The following is a 15,978-nucleotide window of genomic DNA, read 5'->3' as shown; positions in this document are numbered from 1 at the left end:
TTTTCTTATTTCAAAGAATTAAGTAAACAGCATTAAGTAACTGTAAAATTCTTCAGTGTTATTTAGAAACACTTGCTATATTCCTCTGAAGGAAGCAAATCATTCCTTAAAACTTTTTTCTTAATGTTACAATATATAGAAATTTAGGAAATGTTTAAAAAAAAAAAAAGCTAATGAACTGTATGTGTATTAAGAAAGATGATACTGTGACATAGTACATAAACATACTTGTATTTTTAACATATCAAATTTACTGAAATGGGAAAATACATAACTGAAAGCAATCTTGCAATAGCATTTGGTTTGCAGTCTTTGCCCTGGGCATTTGTATTTACGCTGATTTCATTTACCCATTTTTTGCACTCTTCAATCGAATTCATACTTGATCGTATCATTCAGCTTTCCAGTTGTTCGAGCAGTACAGGAAAAAATCGTATTTTAACACAGTAATTACTTTACATTTACATTATACTCTACGAAGATTTAAACGCTAGATTTGATTACAATCAGATGGCGGTACATTTACCATATATCGTATTTATCTTTTTTTCAAATCGCGCCAACATAATAATTACGCCAACTTTTTTTCTGGGTATGCGCAGTATGCGACATTCGTTTAACACTGTTCAACGCAATGTGCGGTCTGCCATTACGCCTCCGGGCTACCGCGGCGTACAGTTTTGGAACCACTGCTATATAACATAAAGCGTCTGAAGTTCATACAAAATCGAAAGCTGAAGAAATCGACATTCTTACTTTTTAGATGTCATTCTGCATATTTTGTATGTCTGTAAAACGTTTGGCACTTTCAAAAAAGCTGCTTGATTCCTTTGTGAAATTCCTCTTTTGGAAAGCTGGGATAGTTATATACTTATTTCCCGCTCCATTCGGCTAGAGGGCATTGTGTACGTTTCAATAGCCAGTGGCAGGCAAAATACTAAAGGTGTAGGACATGGAAGGCAGAGATACATAATAATATACAGTGTCTCACAAAAGTGATGGGACAGTTGTGTTTTACAAAAGGAACTGTAGTAAAATAAATTTAAAAAACACGTAAAAATTTTTTGTGGGTGTGTTTCATACTTAAATTTAGTAACAATTATTACATAACACACATTTTCTCAAAATATTAAAATATTAATTTAATGAAAATACAATTGTTTAGAACGGAGCAAAAAATGGCTCACATAAGTGATGGGACACTTACTTTTCCATCAAATACATTATCCATAAATTTTACTTTTTAAAATGTTTTAATATTTTGTTGGATTTCCTTTTACTTTTAAAACGTGATTTAATCTTCTTGGTATGGATTCGACTAATTTTTTTATTATTTCTGGAGCGATTTTACCTCATTCTTCTTGAAGCACCGATTTTAATTGTTGCTTTGAAGAAATGGCGTGTTTGCGAATTCTTGATTCCAATTCTTGCCAAATATTCTCTATGGGATTTAAGTCTGGAGATTGTGGTGGTGTTTTTATTATTTCAGGACAGTTATACAGCAGCCAGAGTCTAACTTTCAAAACAGTGTGCTTGGGGTCATTGTCCTGGCAGAATTTAAAATCGTTATGAAGGTTCAATTTTCGTGCCGAAGATTTCAAATTTTGATTTAAAATGTCAATATACTTGTACTGATCCATTATACTGTCAATAAAAACAAGATTACCAACTCCAGCGGACGACATACACCCCCATACCATAACTCCTCCTCCACCATGTTTTATTGTTGGCACCAAGTTCTGTTTGCGAAATTCTTCCCTGGGTTTTCTCCACAACAAGATTCTACAGTCAGAACCAAATATATTAAATTTACTCTCATCAGCAAATATAACTTCATTCCAGTAATCAGAATTCTTATTTATGCTGGATTTTGCGAAAGCCAGTCTGAGTTTTCTATTCTTTTCAGTTACGAAGAATTTTTCCTGGCTGCTCTACCGTGATATCCAGCAGATCGAATTACTCTTCTAATAGTCTCAGGATTGACAATTACTCCATATAACGCTTGTAAATCAGCAGCAACTTTAGGAGCACTCATTCTTGGATTTTGTTTAATATTTCGAACGATAATTCGCTTTATTCCATTGGATAGCTTTGATGGTCGGCCAGGTCTTCTTTTATCCTGAATCATATGATTCTTTTTATATCTTTTAATGATATTGAAAACTGATGAATAACTCAAGTTAACTGTTTCAGCAGTTTCTCTAATAGATTTTCCACGTTCAATATGCAAATTAATAACTAATGTTTTAATTTCAGGCAAAGTTTCTTTTCGTTTAGCATTCATGGCTGCACAGAGCTAAAAAAAAAACAAAAATTCGAAAACAAACTGGAGAGAAATACTGCAGACGATTTTATAAATTATTGCCAATTGCTTTTGAGTAAAAATAAAACCCCCCAAAATATTTTTATTGTAGTATGTAGTAGTATCTAATGGTGTCCCATCACTTATGTGAGCCATTTTTTGCTCCGTTCTAAACAATTGTATTTTGATTAAATTAATAGTTTTATAATTAAGACACAATAACACGCCGAATAAATACTAATTCAGAAGTCAAACAACAAAAATCAGCGTTATACCTACAAAATTTTCACAGGACTAGTTTCGATGGTTTTACCGAACCATCATCTTCAGCTGCAAAACACCATCGAAACTAGTCCTGTGAAAATTTTGTAGGTATAACGCTGATTTTTGTTGTTTGACTTCTGAATTAATAGTTTTATATTTTGAGAAAATGTATGTTATGTAATAATTGTTACTAAATTTAAGTATGAAATACACCACCAAAAAATTTTTACATGTTTTTTTAATTTATTTTATCATAGTTTTCTTTTGTAAAGGACAAGTATCCCATCACTTTTGTGAGACACTGTATCTTCAACTATTTGAATTTTTGATATTCTTCTTGTAAATAAATTTTGTTGTTTCCGAAAGTCTTTTTGATGCACCTTTAGACAACGGAACCATTAGATGCAAAACTGATTATGGTTTTCCGAATCTCTTCATTGCCGTCAAAGTAATCTAACGTGAGATTTTACTTCATAGAAAAGAAAGAATTTTGTAGCTACCGGATCTGCCCATTGATATGCGAGGTGGGTGGTTGAGAATTCTGACACTTTTCTTTGCTAGACTCTGCTTAAGAACAGAATTGTGCGACGGCGCATTTTCATGCAGCAGAAACCAATTATTCGACTGAGCTGTTTCAGGCCTAATGCGTTGAATTTTCTTCAGAAATCTATCTTTGGTGTCTTTCTGTAGAATATAGAGTTTGCCATCTGTTCGTCAGGAAAAATTTCCTTGTTAATTATACTTTTCAATCACTAATGCCACTATATGCTTCGTTTTCGCTCAGTATTTCCGAAATCAAAGCTTTTCTGTCTATGGTGTACCTTTTTCAGCTCCAGCAGATATCTAAAATCGCCTACTCTAAGATAATTACAATCAAATATTAGTAGTTGTAAATGACCCTTGTGCACTTGGATTTTGTTACAGGACAACGCCTGATTAAAGCTCTCACCTTCCTTACGGCTACAACTAATAAATTAAACCTAACTTGTTACTTTTAGATAAGAATTAATTTATTCAACTTAACTCGTATGGTTAAAAATGCGTTCATAACTAGATTCATTCTACTGTGGTTAAAAATGCATGCACAACTAGATTCATAATTTCTACGAATAACTGATTACAATACTAAAAGTGCTTCAATATTTATAGGCCATAATTTCATAGGTGTTACGAACTCATAAAATTATGCTTCTTGGTAACACTTTTCATATTTTAATCAGTTTTTCGTAGAAACTGTGAATAAGTTCTTTTGAAATAGTGAAGAATCATCAGCTCTTAAGTATTTTCGTTGATATTCCGTTAAACGATCGACATACACACACTATTTCTAAAGTAAACAAGTACAGCGTCTGAAGGTTTTTCAGATTTTTTATTACGCCCAAAGCGGCCCCCCGCTTTTTTTTTTTTTTTTTTTTTTTTTTTACGTTTTGTGCGTTACCTTTATTTATTAAATATTGTTGCGTTTTTCTTTTCTGTCACCAGTTGTTACGTTATTTCTTCTTTCACGTTCGTACGGGGTTCGTAGATTTGGAGTGAATAACGACGACACTTGATGAAGTATCAAAACACACTTTATTTGCAATTATTGTCAGGACAGTTCCAAAACACGTTTACAGTCGTCGATGAACTACTATAAACACGCTGACACGATCAGCGACACAGCCTTCCGGTTATCAGGCTATTAGGTGGAGACAGCTTCATGCAAAGCACCCGACTCTACTTGGTCGTTGTCGGAACTCCACGTGCTCTCGAGACTCTTCACGCTACAACTCGCGATGCACTCGACGACACACGAGCACAGCTCCCGACCCTTCGGTTCAGTCGTTACCGGAGCTCAATAAGCTCTCTCGACGATGCACCAACCGCGATACACTAAGAGACTCCTTCGGTGCACTCGACGACCCACTCGGCACTCGCTGCCCGGCTGTCAACTCGATCGACTCCGCACGGATTGACTCGCTAGAGGAGAGGCACACTCGATACTAACTAGCTCGCACTCTAGACGAGGCACACACACAAACGCTAACTGACTGCGGACCAGCAGGGTTTATATAGCTTTTGACTGGTGTTCGAGAACATTCTGGGCTAAACCGGTAAGAATTCGTTCCAAAAGGTTCTCCAACCGTCCATGGTATACCGCCAATTTTGTTGCCAGATGGGCGATTTCTCGCCAAATGTGGCAACCCTGCCTTCTGTTGCCATTTATGACAACCCTAAAACTGCTTTGCGGGGAAGCTATCTTAGCGCGCCTGTACATTTCGTAACAATATCATATTCTTTGCACTTAAACCATAAAATTAAATTCAACAGGAATATCATAAAAATATTTAAAAATAGCATATCTTTAGAATTTCCGATACACAGTCTCACGCGCTGGAGATAAAAATGTTTTTTTTTTTCCCTTCCCGTTGCCATTGCTCGTTTTGAAATCGTTGAGTCTGCTAATCAAAAATTCGTTAAAGTTTTACAAAATATGAAATAGATAATAAAACAAATTCTAGATTTGGGCTTTCAGATGCCCATATTTGAGTGGAGGACTACGTTATTCAAAATTTGATATTTCTAGGCACCGCTGTTTTTTCACAGTGTGAGAAAAATACATACATTCATGCAGATTCTTCATTATTTGACTTCTTTAAATATAATGCAAGGGTCTAATATTTAGTGGCAACAATTTGAAAAGTAAAACGCCGTTTGTCGTGAACCAATGCAAAATGCCAAAACTAAATTAATAGCCCTTCTCGGCAAATTGCCATTTTGGGCTAAAAAAAAAATCTTTGAGAATATCAGGTATCTGTCGGTATTTTCATCATTTTCAATTAAAATGCCGAATGCATTTTTTTTCGTAAATTACTGATTGTTTAAAGGTACAAATAGTTACATATCTGGAAAAATGTTTGTCAGGAAAGGTAGTTTTACTTGTGAATCTGTAAGAACAGTTAAGCAGGAAATTTTCATCCTCCAGTTAGAAAACTTATAGCTGCTTTTTGGTTGGTAAAATAATAAGCGCTTGTGTTATTTTAGAAACTTCCTGGTAGCTTTAGTTTAAGCCAAGATTCAAGCATATAAATAAAAATGGAAAGAGAAGCCGTCTTTTGCGACTCGGTAGCTTTGCAGAATCACCTGTGTGCTTCACAGACACACCATCGCTCTCTCTTTGTAACTCATCTTTCGAAGCTACATTGCGCCAAATTGGAGAAGTTAAACATCTGGTAGAGCTCATCACATATTTAAGTGCTGCTGTCCAACTTTTAAAAAATATTCCCCGTGTTGAAACATTTCCCCCAGTAAAAGAGATAACAGAAAAGACTCACTTGGGTCTGGATGGAGTTTGCTTGTTTTGGACGGCATCCATCTGTTGGAACTTGGCCTTGGCTGAAAGCTTTTGATTGCCTGCAATGGGACAGTTTAGGATTACATATACAGTTAACAAGTAATCCGAGGACAACAGATCATCGAGCTTAACGCAAATTTATGTCCAAAAAGACAATCCTGAATTTATGGGCATCTTTACTCAGTCATTTGCAAGTAGTATAATTTGCACTTAGAAAAGGATTTTTAGATTTCTAGGATAACATATTTTGGTACTATTCGGTTTCGAGGGCCATAAAAAATCGCCAAACTATTGTTGATGCCAATACTGCCAAAAATAATTGCGGCAACCCTAATAATTGCGGCAAGAAAGGAAGTATAATAGTAAATAACTATTTAAGATTGATGTTTAAATTTAGATGAAAGGTTAATTTCATATAATACTTTTTTATTATTATAATTTATATGAAAAAGGCTAAACATGACTGAATGGAAGCAAAAGAGTAAATAACTATTTCAGATCATTATTATAATTTCTTTATAATTTATATAAAAATTGCTAAACATAACTGAATGAATGCCTGCATCGCTATTTCGCTACCGACTTATCGCTAAAGCATAATTTCATCTCGTTGGTTGTTCAAACGTAATTTTCTACAATGAATGATGCTTTTTCTTTGAAAATATTCTCGGTAAAGTGCAGAATCGCTCACTTATTTGTTTGCCGCTTTTTACAAAGGCTAAAAAAAATTGGTTTTTTGTCAATTTTCTTTTACTTTTTAAGAGCAGATAGGTCGACGTGTACATAGATAAAGCCAAGGGCGTGAGCAGTGCCATTTTTGTGCAATTCTGGGATTCTTTTTTAATGTGAAAATAGGTCGATGTGCACATGGATACCGAATACGTGCAATTCTTAAAAACGCGTCAAACAGTGGGTGATTCTGCACTTTACCCAAAATTCTATTGCCGACTTTTCCTCATGGGCAATTCCCAAATTGTTAAATCCATAGGATATTAAAAGAGGATTTAAAAATTAAACTATTATTTCTATGGCGTCATAAGAAATATAGAACTATATAAACTTACGCAATCTGAAATCAGCGCGTACGCTAGATTTGGCGCGCTGTTAAATGGGCGCGTTTGCTAGATTTGGCGCTTTTGTGCATATATTTTCGCTGCAATTTTTTACGGTCCTCAAAACGGAATAGTACCCATATTTTTAAAGGGCAAATAAAATTTTCAGTTTTACTATGTGCGTCTACGCGGGATTAATCGATTGAATGAATGTCTCGAGAAAACGAGGATATTTAATGAATAATGCAGAGCCAAATCTGCAGATTTCAATCATGAACAGCATATTGTATCTTGAAGGCACTTATGAACAGTTTTTGCTATATGCCGATTATAAATCAGTTGCAGTGTTGCCAGATCGTGCGATTTTTCGCAAATTTGCGTTTTTTGACTACTACTTGTGCTCCTAAAATTTTAGTATTTGCTATTTTGCGACTTTCATCCTTCCCTTATGCTACGTTTTGAGACTTCAAAGATTTTTTTAGTATATCGTAAAATGCTTTGTAAAACACAGAATTATGTACCTTAATACAAATATTCATGATTTTAGTGCTCTACAAATTTTGTTTTTAAGACTGTCCCCCATCCCTTCATTTCTATGGTGATAACAAATCGAACAAAAGAACTTGCAGCTTGTGCGCCATATATTGGGTACCCAAACAGAGAAATAAATAAAATTCATCCTCATTATAATATTGCTTAGAACTAAGGAGTAGAAATGACTTAAAAATCAAAGCACCTGCGTTTTCTAACAACACGAATAAATTTAGCAGTGAAAGAACAAAGGCTTTCTTAAGTAATCATAATCTTAAATACGCCCACCACCCAGAACGGAAAACTCACTAAAAAGCATTCCTCAATTAAAATGTTCCCAATAAAAGATACACACACACACACACACAAACGAAAAAAAAAATTCACACTGGATTAAAAAAAGTAACTGCCAACTCAAAAAGTTTAGTACAAAAAGCGCTAACAATCTAAACGTGAAGAATATCTTACAAATTAAATTAAAAACAGAAATCTTAATTAAATGAGAATTAATTACAAAAGGAATGGATATTTTAACAATTGAAAATGAGCAATATAGTTTTATAATTTTCGTTAAAGCTAAGATACGTAATTAAACCGACTAAGGATCGAAGTTATTAAAAATCACGTGATCTCCAACGTCATTTGCGCCTTCTTGCGAATTTGAGTCTTCGTTTGCTACTTTAGTTGAAAAATTTCTGGCAACGCTGATCAGTTGCACATTTTTAAGTCATTTTTATATTTTTAAGATCTGGCGTTCCGAGATACTGAAAACCTACATTAGTAAGCGAGCAAAGTTTGCCACTTCTAATTTAATTCCTAATATTAAAATGCATCACACTGTTGTCAAAGATGATCCTGTATTTTAAAAAATTCAAAAATTATAATCTAGTTTTGAGAAATTAAATTTTTTACAAAAACTTTTTTTCGTCATTGATAATAGTAGTTAACTATACATTTTGAATATTAATTTCATATCTTATTAAAATGCAGTCTTGATTATGAAACTTCTCTTGAACTGTTACTTATCATCTGCCCATACTTTATAACTGAGTATACTGTTTGAAAAATTGTTTTTTACTTGCTGTTGTTGTTTTTTACTTTGTCAGAGTAAATAATACACACGGAATTTTCAAATAAAATGTTTAATATTGGCAGCTAATGCGATAAATGTAATCAAATGTTTGGTTGTTATCAGCAATTTGAATTCGTTTTCTGTGAGAGAATGCTTAATGCTGTTCATATTTCATAATTGTTTACGTTACTGAGAAGTGTAAAATATTTTCTTGAATTACGTGCAAAATTTATTTATTCTCTAAAAGATTTTTTAACAAAGAAACAAAAATTTATGAATAACTTATACGTAAAATTATTATTACTTTGAGCGGGTTTTGGTATGATGCTTCCAAACGTACAATCTACTGGCTTTTTCTCGACTGGAGTCACAGGGGCTAGAAATAGAAGAAAAAGTTTATCAACTTGCGAAAGAGAAACAAACAGATCGAAAGCTGACTGTATTTTATAAATTAAAAATTTTACATCAAATCAGTCAACTTTCGATTTACCGAAGTAATATCGGGAACGACGTCTACGATTAACTTAAATGTACGATTAATTCAATGATAGTTAAAATGCCTCATGAAGCCATATTAAAATTAACAGAAAATTGCTATTAATAATTCATCTATATTTTCAAATATGTATTACTAGATATAATAAGTTAATTTCGTTACGTAAATTAAATCAGTACTCAAAACAAAGAGAATACATTGTAAATAATGGGACAGTAAATATAATTAAAAGTGAAGAAATTAAGTTGTAGATGATTTTACAGAACAGCATTCACAAAAAAACTTTTAAAAATGTCACCTAATTCAAACTTGTGTAAAAGATCGGCTAATAAATTAATTACACGCGCTGTGGGTAAAATCAGTTCTCAACATCATTCTGCTATCACTTCTATTAACCATGCACTTTTTTTAAAATTTTCATATTTTGCAGACACAGTATTGTTTTACGCTGATAATATGATCATAATTTTTCAATCATTCCCAATAAAAAAATTCATTCTTAAACTTAAAATTTTAACTTAATTTAATCCGACTTTCGATTTATCGAGAATCGATCATACTGTTGCGTGCGTACTGGCCCCTAATAGATCGAATGCACACAGGTCCGATGACAGATTAATAACATTTAATTTTATCAGATAAAAACACTTCAACTAAACACAGGTCTGGACTCTGGGCAGGCCAGTCCATTCGATGAACTCCATTGGCACCATACCAAGCCTTGGTTAAAGTCGAAACATGACAACTGGCATTGTCGTCCTGAAGGTAACAGGGGTCCAACCCGTAAAACTGCACAACGTAGGAAGCACATTGTCATCCAAAATAGTGCAGTAGGCGTCGGAGTTGAGCTTACCATGAATGGGGACCAAGGGTCCCAGCCCATACCAGGAGAAACACCTCCAGACCATAATTCCCCCTCAACCGAACTTGACTGTTGGCACAATGCATTCTGGCAGGAGACGTTCTCCAGGCAGACGCCAGACCCAGACCCTGCCATCCGAACGGTAAAGGGTGAACCTTTATTCGTCACTCCAACGAACCCGTTTCCACTGATCTACGGTCCAATTTCGATGTGCTTTGCACCACATTAACCGAGCAGCGCGGTTGGAATTTGTGATCAAAGGCTTATGGGCAGCAGCACGACCATGAAAACCAAACAGATGTGCTTCCTTATGGATGGTATTCATTGAAACAATACTCCCGGATGCCTGTTGAACCTTCTCGCGGATGAGGGCCATCGGTTGGGTGCGGTTCTTCCGAATTTCTCTGGACAGCACTCGTCGGTTTCTATCTCCCAGTTTCGTTGGTCTGCGACTCGGGGCACATTTCGACAATCACCGCTCACCTTCCACTTCCACTTTCACCTTCCAAAAGTTTATTAACTTGCGAAAGAGAAACAAACAGATCGAAAGCTGACTGTATTTTATAAATTAAAAATTTTACATCAAATCAGTCAACTTTCGATTTACCGAAGTAATATCGGGAACGACGTCTACGATTAACTTAAATGTACGATCACATAGGCCACTGTCGATATTGGGTACTTCAGATCGCTAAATATGTCCCTTAAGGATTGGCCACATTCGTGATATCCGATAATTACACCTTTCTCGAAATCAGAGAGCTCAACTGCGAGGCATCTTGCATGCGACTAAAGCCGATGCTGTTTCCTACACGATATATACCGGCAGAGTCCGTGACGTACCTTAGGACCGAGATATCGTCATTTGCATAGGTGTCCAAATACTATTGGTAGTCAGTGTATACTTCAAGTTACTAAGAACGTTCAACAGAACGCAAAGCGCACCTAAAGAGAAAACTATATCGAGAAAGCCGAGATATCTCAGTTCACGCTGAACTAACAGTTCAGAGTAAACATAACTGAACTGTTAGTTCAGCGTGAGCAACAACTACTGAGAGCAACTTGAACAACAACTACTGACAGCAACTTCAACTTATAAACATATCACCGGAACTATTACACAAAAGTGTAATTTTGCCGTCTCAGTGAGAATGAAGCCTAAAAGGCGCATGACGATAAGAGTCACATATAATTGAACTAAAATATCTATGTATGTACAAAATTCGTTGCAATACGTATAAATTTAAACAAACATAAACAAAATGGCTACTAAAGAACGGCATATTTGCGTAGGCGTTACCAAATTCGGCATTGTGCTTTGGCTTCCTGTGTTCAGTCTAGGAAAAATTGTCGCTGACATAAAATTTACATTCTTGACGCCTTTTAATTGGAAACGCCGACATCCATCGCCTCGTATTCCAGAATAAGACTTCTCGCTGCATGATGTCTTACGTAACGAATGTAATGCATTTCGTGTTGGTGTTCATTATGTGAGACACCATTCCTCATAGGTTACAATGAGAATTATATTAATCCTTTCCCGAGCCCGGTCCAAAATCGTGAAAGATAGTAAAAACCATTCAGAGCGTAATGAACAAAACCACCAGCATTGGATACGCTAGGAATTTTCTAGTTATCAGTTATAAAAAAAAATTTACGCGCACTATACGTGTAAAGTGTTTCACAAATCCTTTTATAATTTAATTTACTTTTTCTCAATCTGCGAATGCAAGTGGAAGATTCAGCAGTCTTTTGCGTTTACGAATATGTGTCTTTGGTTTTTTAGGAGGCCTAGTTTACAGTAAAATGTTAAACGCAGTTTTGAAATTTTACGTCGGTCTTCTTTATCTTTAGGACGACGTGAAAGTTGTGCATGGCACTCACTGGTTTGGTGTGGTTTAGTTTACTATAGGAAATTACACTAGGCCTGTCTGCCCAAGGGGGACCTTCGTGGAAGACTTTCTAAGGGAAGCTGGTTTATATACGTATTACACGTGGGGAAAACCACAAAAATGCCCATGCAGCCAGCCCGTGTTTTTGGATTCTAATCCGAGTCGGAACTACCAGTGTTCAGCGATTTTACCGCTCGGCTGCTGGTGACCCATGGCACTCACTGTCACTGTATTCATCAGCCATTCCTTTCAACTCATCTCGCTGGAGTGCCACTGCTTGACCTCTTCCTTCTAATCAAATAAACCTTCGCTTTAAAAAGCATGGTTTCCATCACGCGTCTAGATTTTCAGAAGATTATTGGTTAGTTGTATTGACTCGATTGAATGAAAGGATTTAATTGAATCAGATCCACAACAAACTATACAAAAGATTGCTCAGACACTAAACGTATACTTTTCAACTGTTTCATGGCACCTGACGGTAACAGGGACAGGAAGAAAGCTTGACAAGTAGATGTCTCATGAACTCTCTGATGAAAAGAAAGCGCGGCGTCTGGAATTTTGCTTTTCTGTCTTAATAAGAAATAAAGATGAAAAGTTCTGTCCACAAACCTTGATTGTATATGAAAAGTGAATATCTGACAACAGTCCAACACGTTTGTCGTTGTGGTTGGAAATGAAAGACTTTCCAGGTAGGATTCCAAACCACTTTGACATCCTAACAGCATGTTACTTACTGTACGATATTCTTCTGCTGCTGATATTCCCTACCCATTCCTCCCACGACGTAAAACGATAAATACAGTTAGCCACAAACGTCTGCGTACAGACGCAGACGTTTTAATTTTAAATTAAAAAAAAACACTTAAAACATAGAAAATGTATTTTAATCATTGCATTTTTTTCTTCTATTAGCTAAAATTGTAAGCTTAAATAAAAAGTAAATAATATCAGTGTAATACATTTTACATTTTTTCACAAATATATTTTGTCAAAAAAAAACTCAGAAATTCCCTCCAATAAGTCTGCATAAACTTAAAAAAAGTTTTTTAGATTACTTCAACACTTTGTAGGATATCCTTTATTCTTCAAAACAGCTTGCAGACGTCTGGGCATTGACTGAACTAGTTTTTCAGTGTCGTCCGATGTAAATTTCGCCCATTCTTCCTGCAATTTACTAATTAGCTCATTTCGCGACGTAATATTGTGTTTTCGAATTCGTTTCTCCAATTTTGCCCACAAATGTTCGATTAGATTGAGGTCTGGTGACTGTGGAGGAGTACGCAACTGTCTTGGAGTGTGATAGAGGAGATATTCCTTCACACTTTTAGCTGTATGTTTCGGGTCGTTGTCTTGTTGGAAAATAAAGGTATTAGAAAGGTTTAAATTTCGGGCATTGTCTCGTATATTTTTCTTCAGAATATCCAGATAAACATACTTATCCATGACTTTATCAATAATGTGAAAATTTCCAACTCCTTTCGACGACATACACCCCCATACCATCACACCGCCAGCTCCATGTTTGACAGTTGGATTTAAATTTCTCAGATTCAGTTCTGTTCCTGGTTTTCTCCTTACAATAGGGTGGCCATTAGCTTTAAATATTATAAATTTACTTTCATCTGACCAAATTACATTGTTCCAGAAGTCCTGCGAAGAGTTTAAATATGTTTTGGCAAAAGAAATTCTTTTCTTTCTATTTGTCTCGGAAATGTATGGCTTAGACCTACACTTTTGTGCAAAAGTTAAGGACAAGACAGTTTTTTCAATATAACTTTGTACAAAAGCTTTCCAAATCAACACATTTAATACCGTAAGATCCCCAATACGTAAGGACATGAGTAATGTAAGCAACACTTACTAAAAGAGAAATCATAGGGATAGAAGCTTTATTGAAAAAGTAGCATGGAGCGCAATGCGACTGAAGGCCGAAACATCCCTGTGATGGGTGTCCAGCAAGAAACATCCGGTCTTTAATAGGGGATATGATCTCTCCTGACTGCTAGGCAGGTTTCACAGCGTCTGCCCATGATGAGAATGAGGGTGTCAATGAGTTGTTGAGGCATTGCTGCCCATTCGTCTTGCAGCGCCAATCGAAGCTCAGGAATCGTTACTGGTGGTAAGGTACGAGCTGCCAAGCGTCTGCCTAGAAAATACCATACATGCTCGATGGGATTGAAATCCGGAGATCGTGCCAGCCAATCCATACGTTCAATATCCTCACTCTCTAAGAGCTGTTCGGCAGCTACTGTGCGATGACATGGTGCATTATCGTCCATGAAAAGGAACTGCGAACCCATAGCGCCTCTAAAAAGACGCACATATGGAAGAAGAATCTCGTTACAATAACGGGTCCCGTTGACTGAACCTGCTCGAAGATGTGAAGGTCTGTACGACTACCAAGCATGATGCCTCCGCAAACGAGAACACCGCCACCTCCATACCTGTCCCTTTCAATGATGTTCGAGGGATGATTGCGGCTTCTCCGCTCTCTCCAGATGAGTATGCGATGAAAATCGCTACTCAGACTGAATCTGCTCTCATCTGTAAAGAGTACTCGTCCCCATTCACTGTCTCTCCAATTCCGGTGTTCCCGGCACCACAGAGAACGCCTTCTCCGATGGGCAGGCGTTAGAGGTACACACCGTACAGGGCGTCGTGCAAACAGACCACCACCGTGCAGTCTTCTGGCCACGGTAAAACGCGATATCGGTCGTCCAGTCGCCTGTGTCGTGTGTCTAGCGATTTCTCCCGCTGTCTACCGCCTGTTTCTTCTGGCCTGTAAGGCAATATGCCGGTCATCTGCGGGTGTGGTTCCTCGTGGACGACCCCTACTAAACCCCCGGATAGCTGTTCCTGTAGTTTGAAATTGTCTCCAAAGTCGTGAAACGATGCTGTGAGCAATTCCGAACTCTGTAGCCACACTTGTCGCACTGCGGCCTTCCTCCAACTTCCCAATGATTCGACCTCGGGTAAAAGCATCAAGATGTCGTCTAACAGATTGATTATTCGCCATTTCTCGCTGAGGCAGCAACTCGGTGTGATTTTAACTGCTATACGGCGTGCAATCTCTTTGCAAGAAATACTGATCTTACACCGACAACATGCTTTATACTACTCAGACACTCCCCTATTACGTCTACCTGCATATCTGCGCATGTGCTACCGTACATCACCTTACTTAATCTCCTGACTGGTCTTTCTGTCCGCTCTGCCTCTTCGTTCAGCTGATATGCTAATTTTTCGACTTCGTCCTTAATTTTTGCACACAAGTGTAGGTTTGCGTCCATGATAATCGGCCTTTCGCAGCACTTTTCGTACAGTATCAGGAGAAATTTCCTTGTTGCTAGTTAAAAAAATGGCTTTTGCAATGCTTGCAGCAGAAAGTTAAGGATTTTGTTTAATTCGTAAAAGAATTTTTCTTTCTTCTCTCTGCGTTAGCTTCTTCGGTCTCCCACGTCTTGGTTTTACAGCAAGACTACCAGTGTCAAGATAGTTTTGAATAACTCTTTGCACACTAGAAAATGTTTTCCAATGGTTTCACCAATATAACGAAGAGTTTTACCTTCATCTCTCAATTTGATAATTAGTTGTCTCGTAACTAAAGGAATTTCTTTATTGGTTGTCATTTTCGTCAAAAACAATAGAAATAACAACTTCCAATCAACGTGAAATTTGCTTCAGAAGTCAATGACCTCGAAAGTGTAACCATCTTTGCATGCTCAAGTTTGAAGTTTAAAAGTTAGATAAGAAATCCTCCGCCTTCTTGGCGTTGTACGCAAACTTTATTGGCTTTGATTTCTGGCCACTTATCTTTTAAAAATTAGTGTGCATAAATTATCAGATATGAAAATATTACAGTCAAATAATTTCAAAGTCCCTTATTGAAACTAAATATTTAAAAAATAAAACTTTAAGAAACTACCCTTTTCGCACCTTAAAATTTGGATTTGATATTTCTTTTCTTGACGTACGCAGACTTTATTGACTACCTGTATATCGTACAGATATACGGTAAATGTATGACAAACTGTGTCTTAAGCAACAAGCACTTGTCGGGTCAATGTTGCTTCAGGCTAACGCCTAACCACATACAGCAGTGTCAACCAAACCAGTAATATAGGATACTAAATTTGCCTCATCCTTCTTACTCTACTCACATTTTCCCAA

At 36.5% G+C, this 15,978-nt stretch overlaps 1 protein-coding gene across 2 annotated transcripts in view; it reads right to left on the bottom strand.

The window, feature by feature from the left end:
* Nucleotides 1-15,978, bottom strand: part of LOC118183526 (uncharacterized) — a 162,106-nt gene that overhangs the window by 37,738 nt on the left and 108,390 nt on the right. For both annotated transcript variants that reach the window (XM_035353109.2, XM_035353110.2), the window contains exons 6-7: nucleotides 8,860-8,931; nucleotides 5,881-5,959 (exon numbers count right to left, since the gene is read on the bottom strand). In XM_035353109.2, the coding sequence (XP_035209000.1) occupies nucleotides 5,881-5,959; nucleotides 8,860-8,931 (151 nt within the window). The remainder of the gene's footprint in view (nucleotides 1-5,880; nucleotides 5,960-8,859; nucleotides 8,932-15,978) is intronic.

The sequence above is a fragment of the Stegodyphus dumicola genome, chromosome 5, assembly GCF_044657685.1.
Source record: "Stegodyphus dumicola isolate Sdum_Otavi_A_Nest chromosome 5, ASM4465768v1".
In the NCBI taxonomy this organism is placed as follows: domain Eukaryota; kingdom Metazoa; phylum Arthropoda; class Arachnida; order Araneae; family Eresidae; genus Stegodyphus; species Stegodyphus dumicola.
The sequence above is the reverse complement of the archived record's forward strand: the minus strand, read 5'-3'. Positions and strand labels throughout refer to the sequence as shown.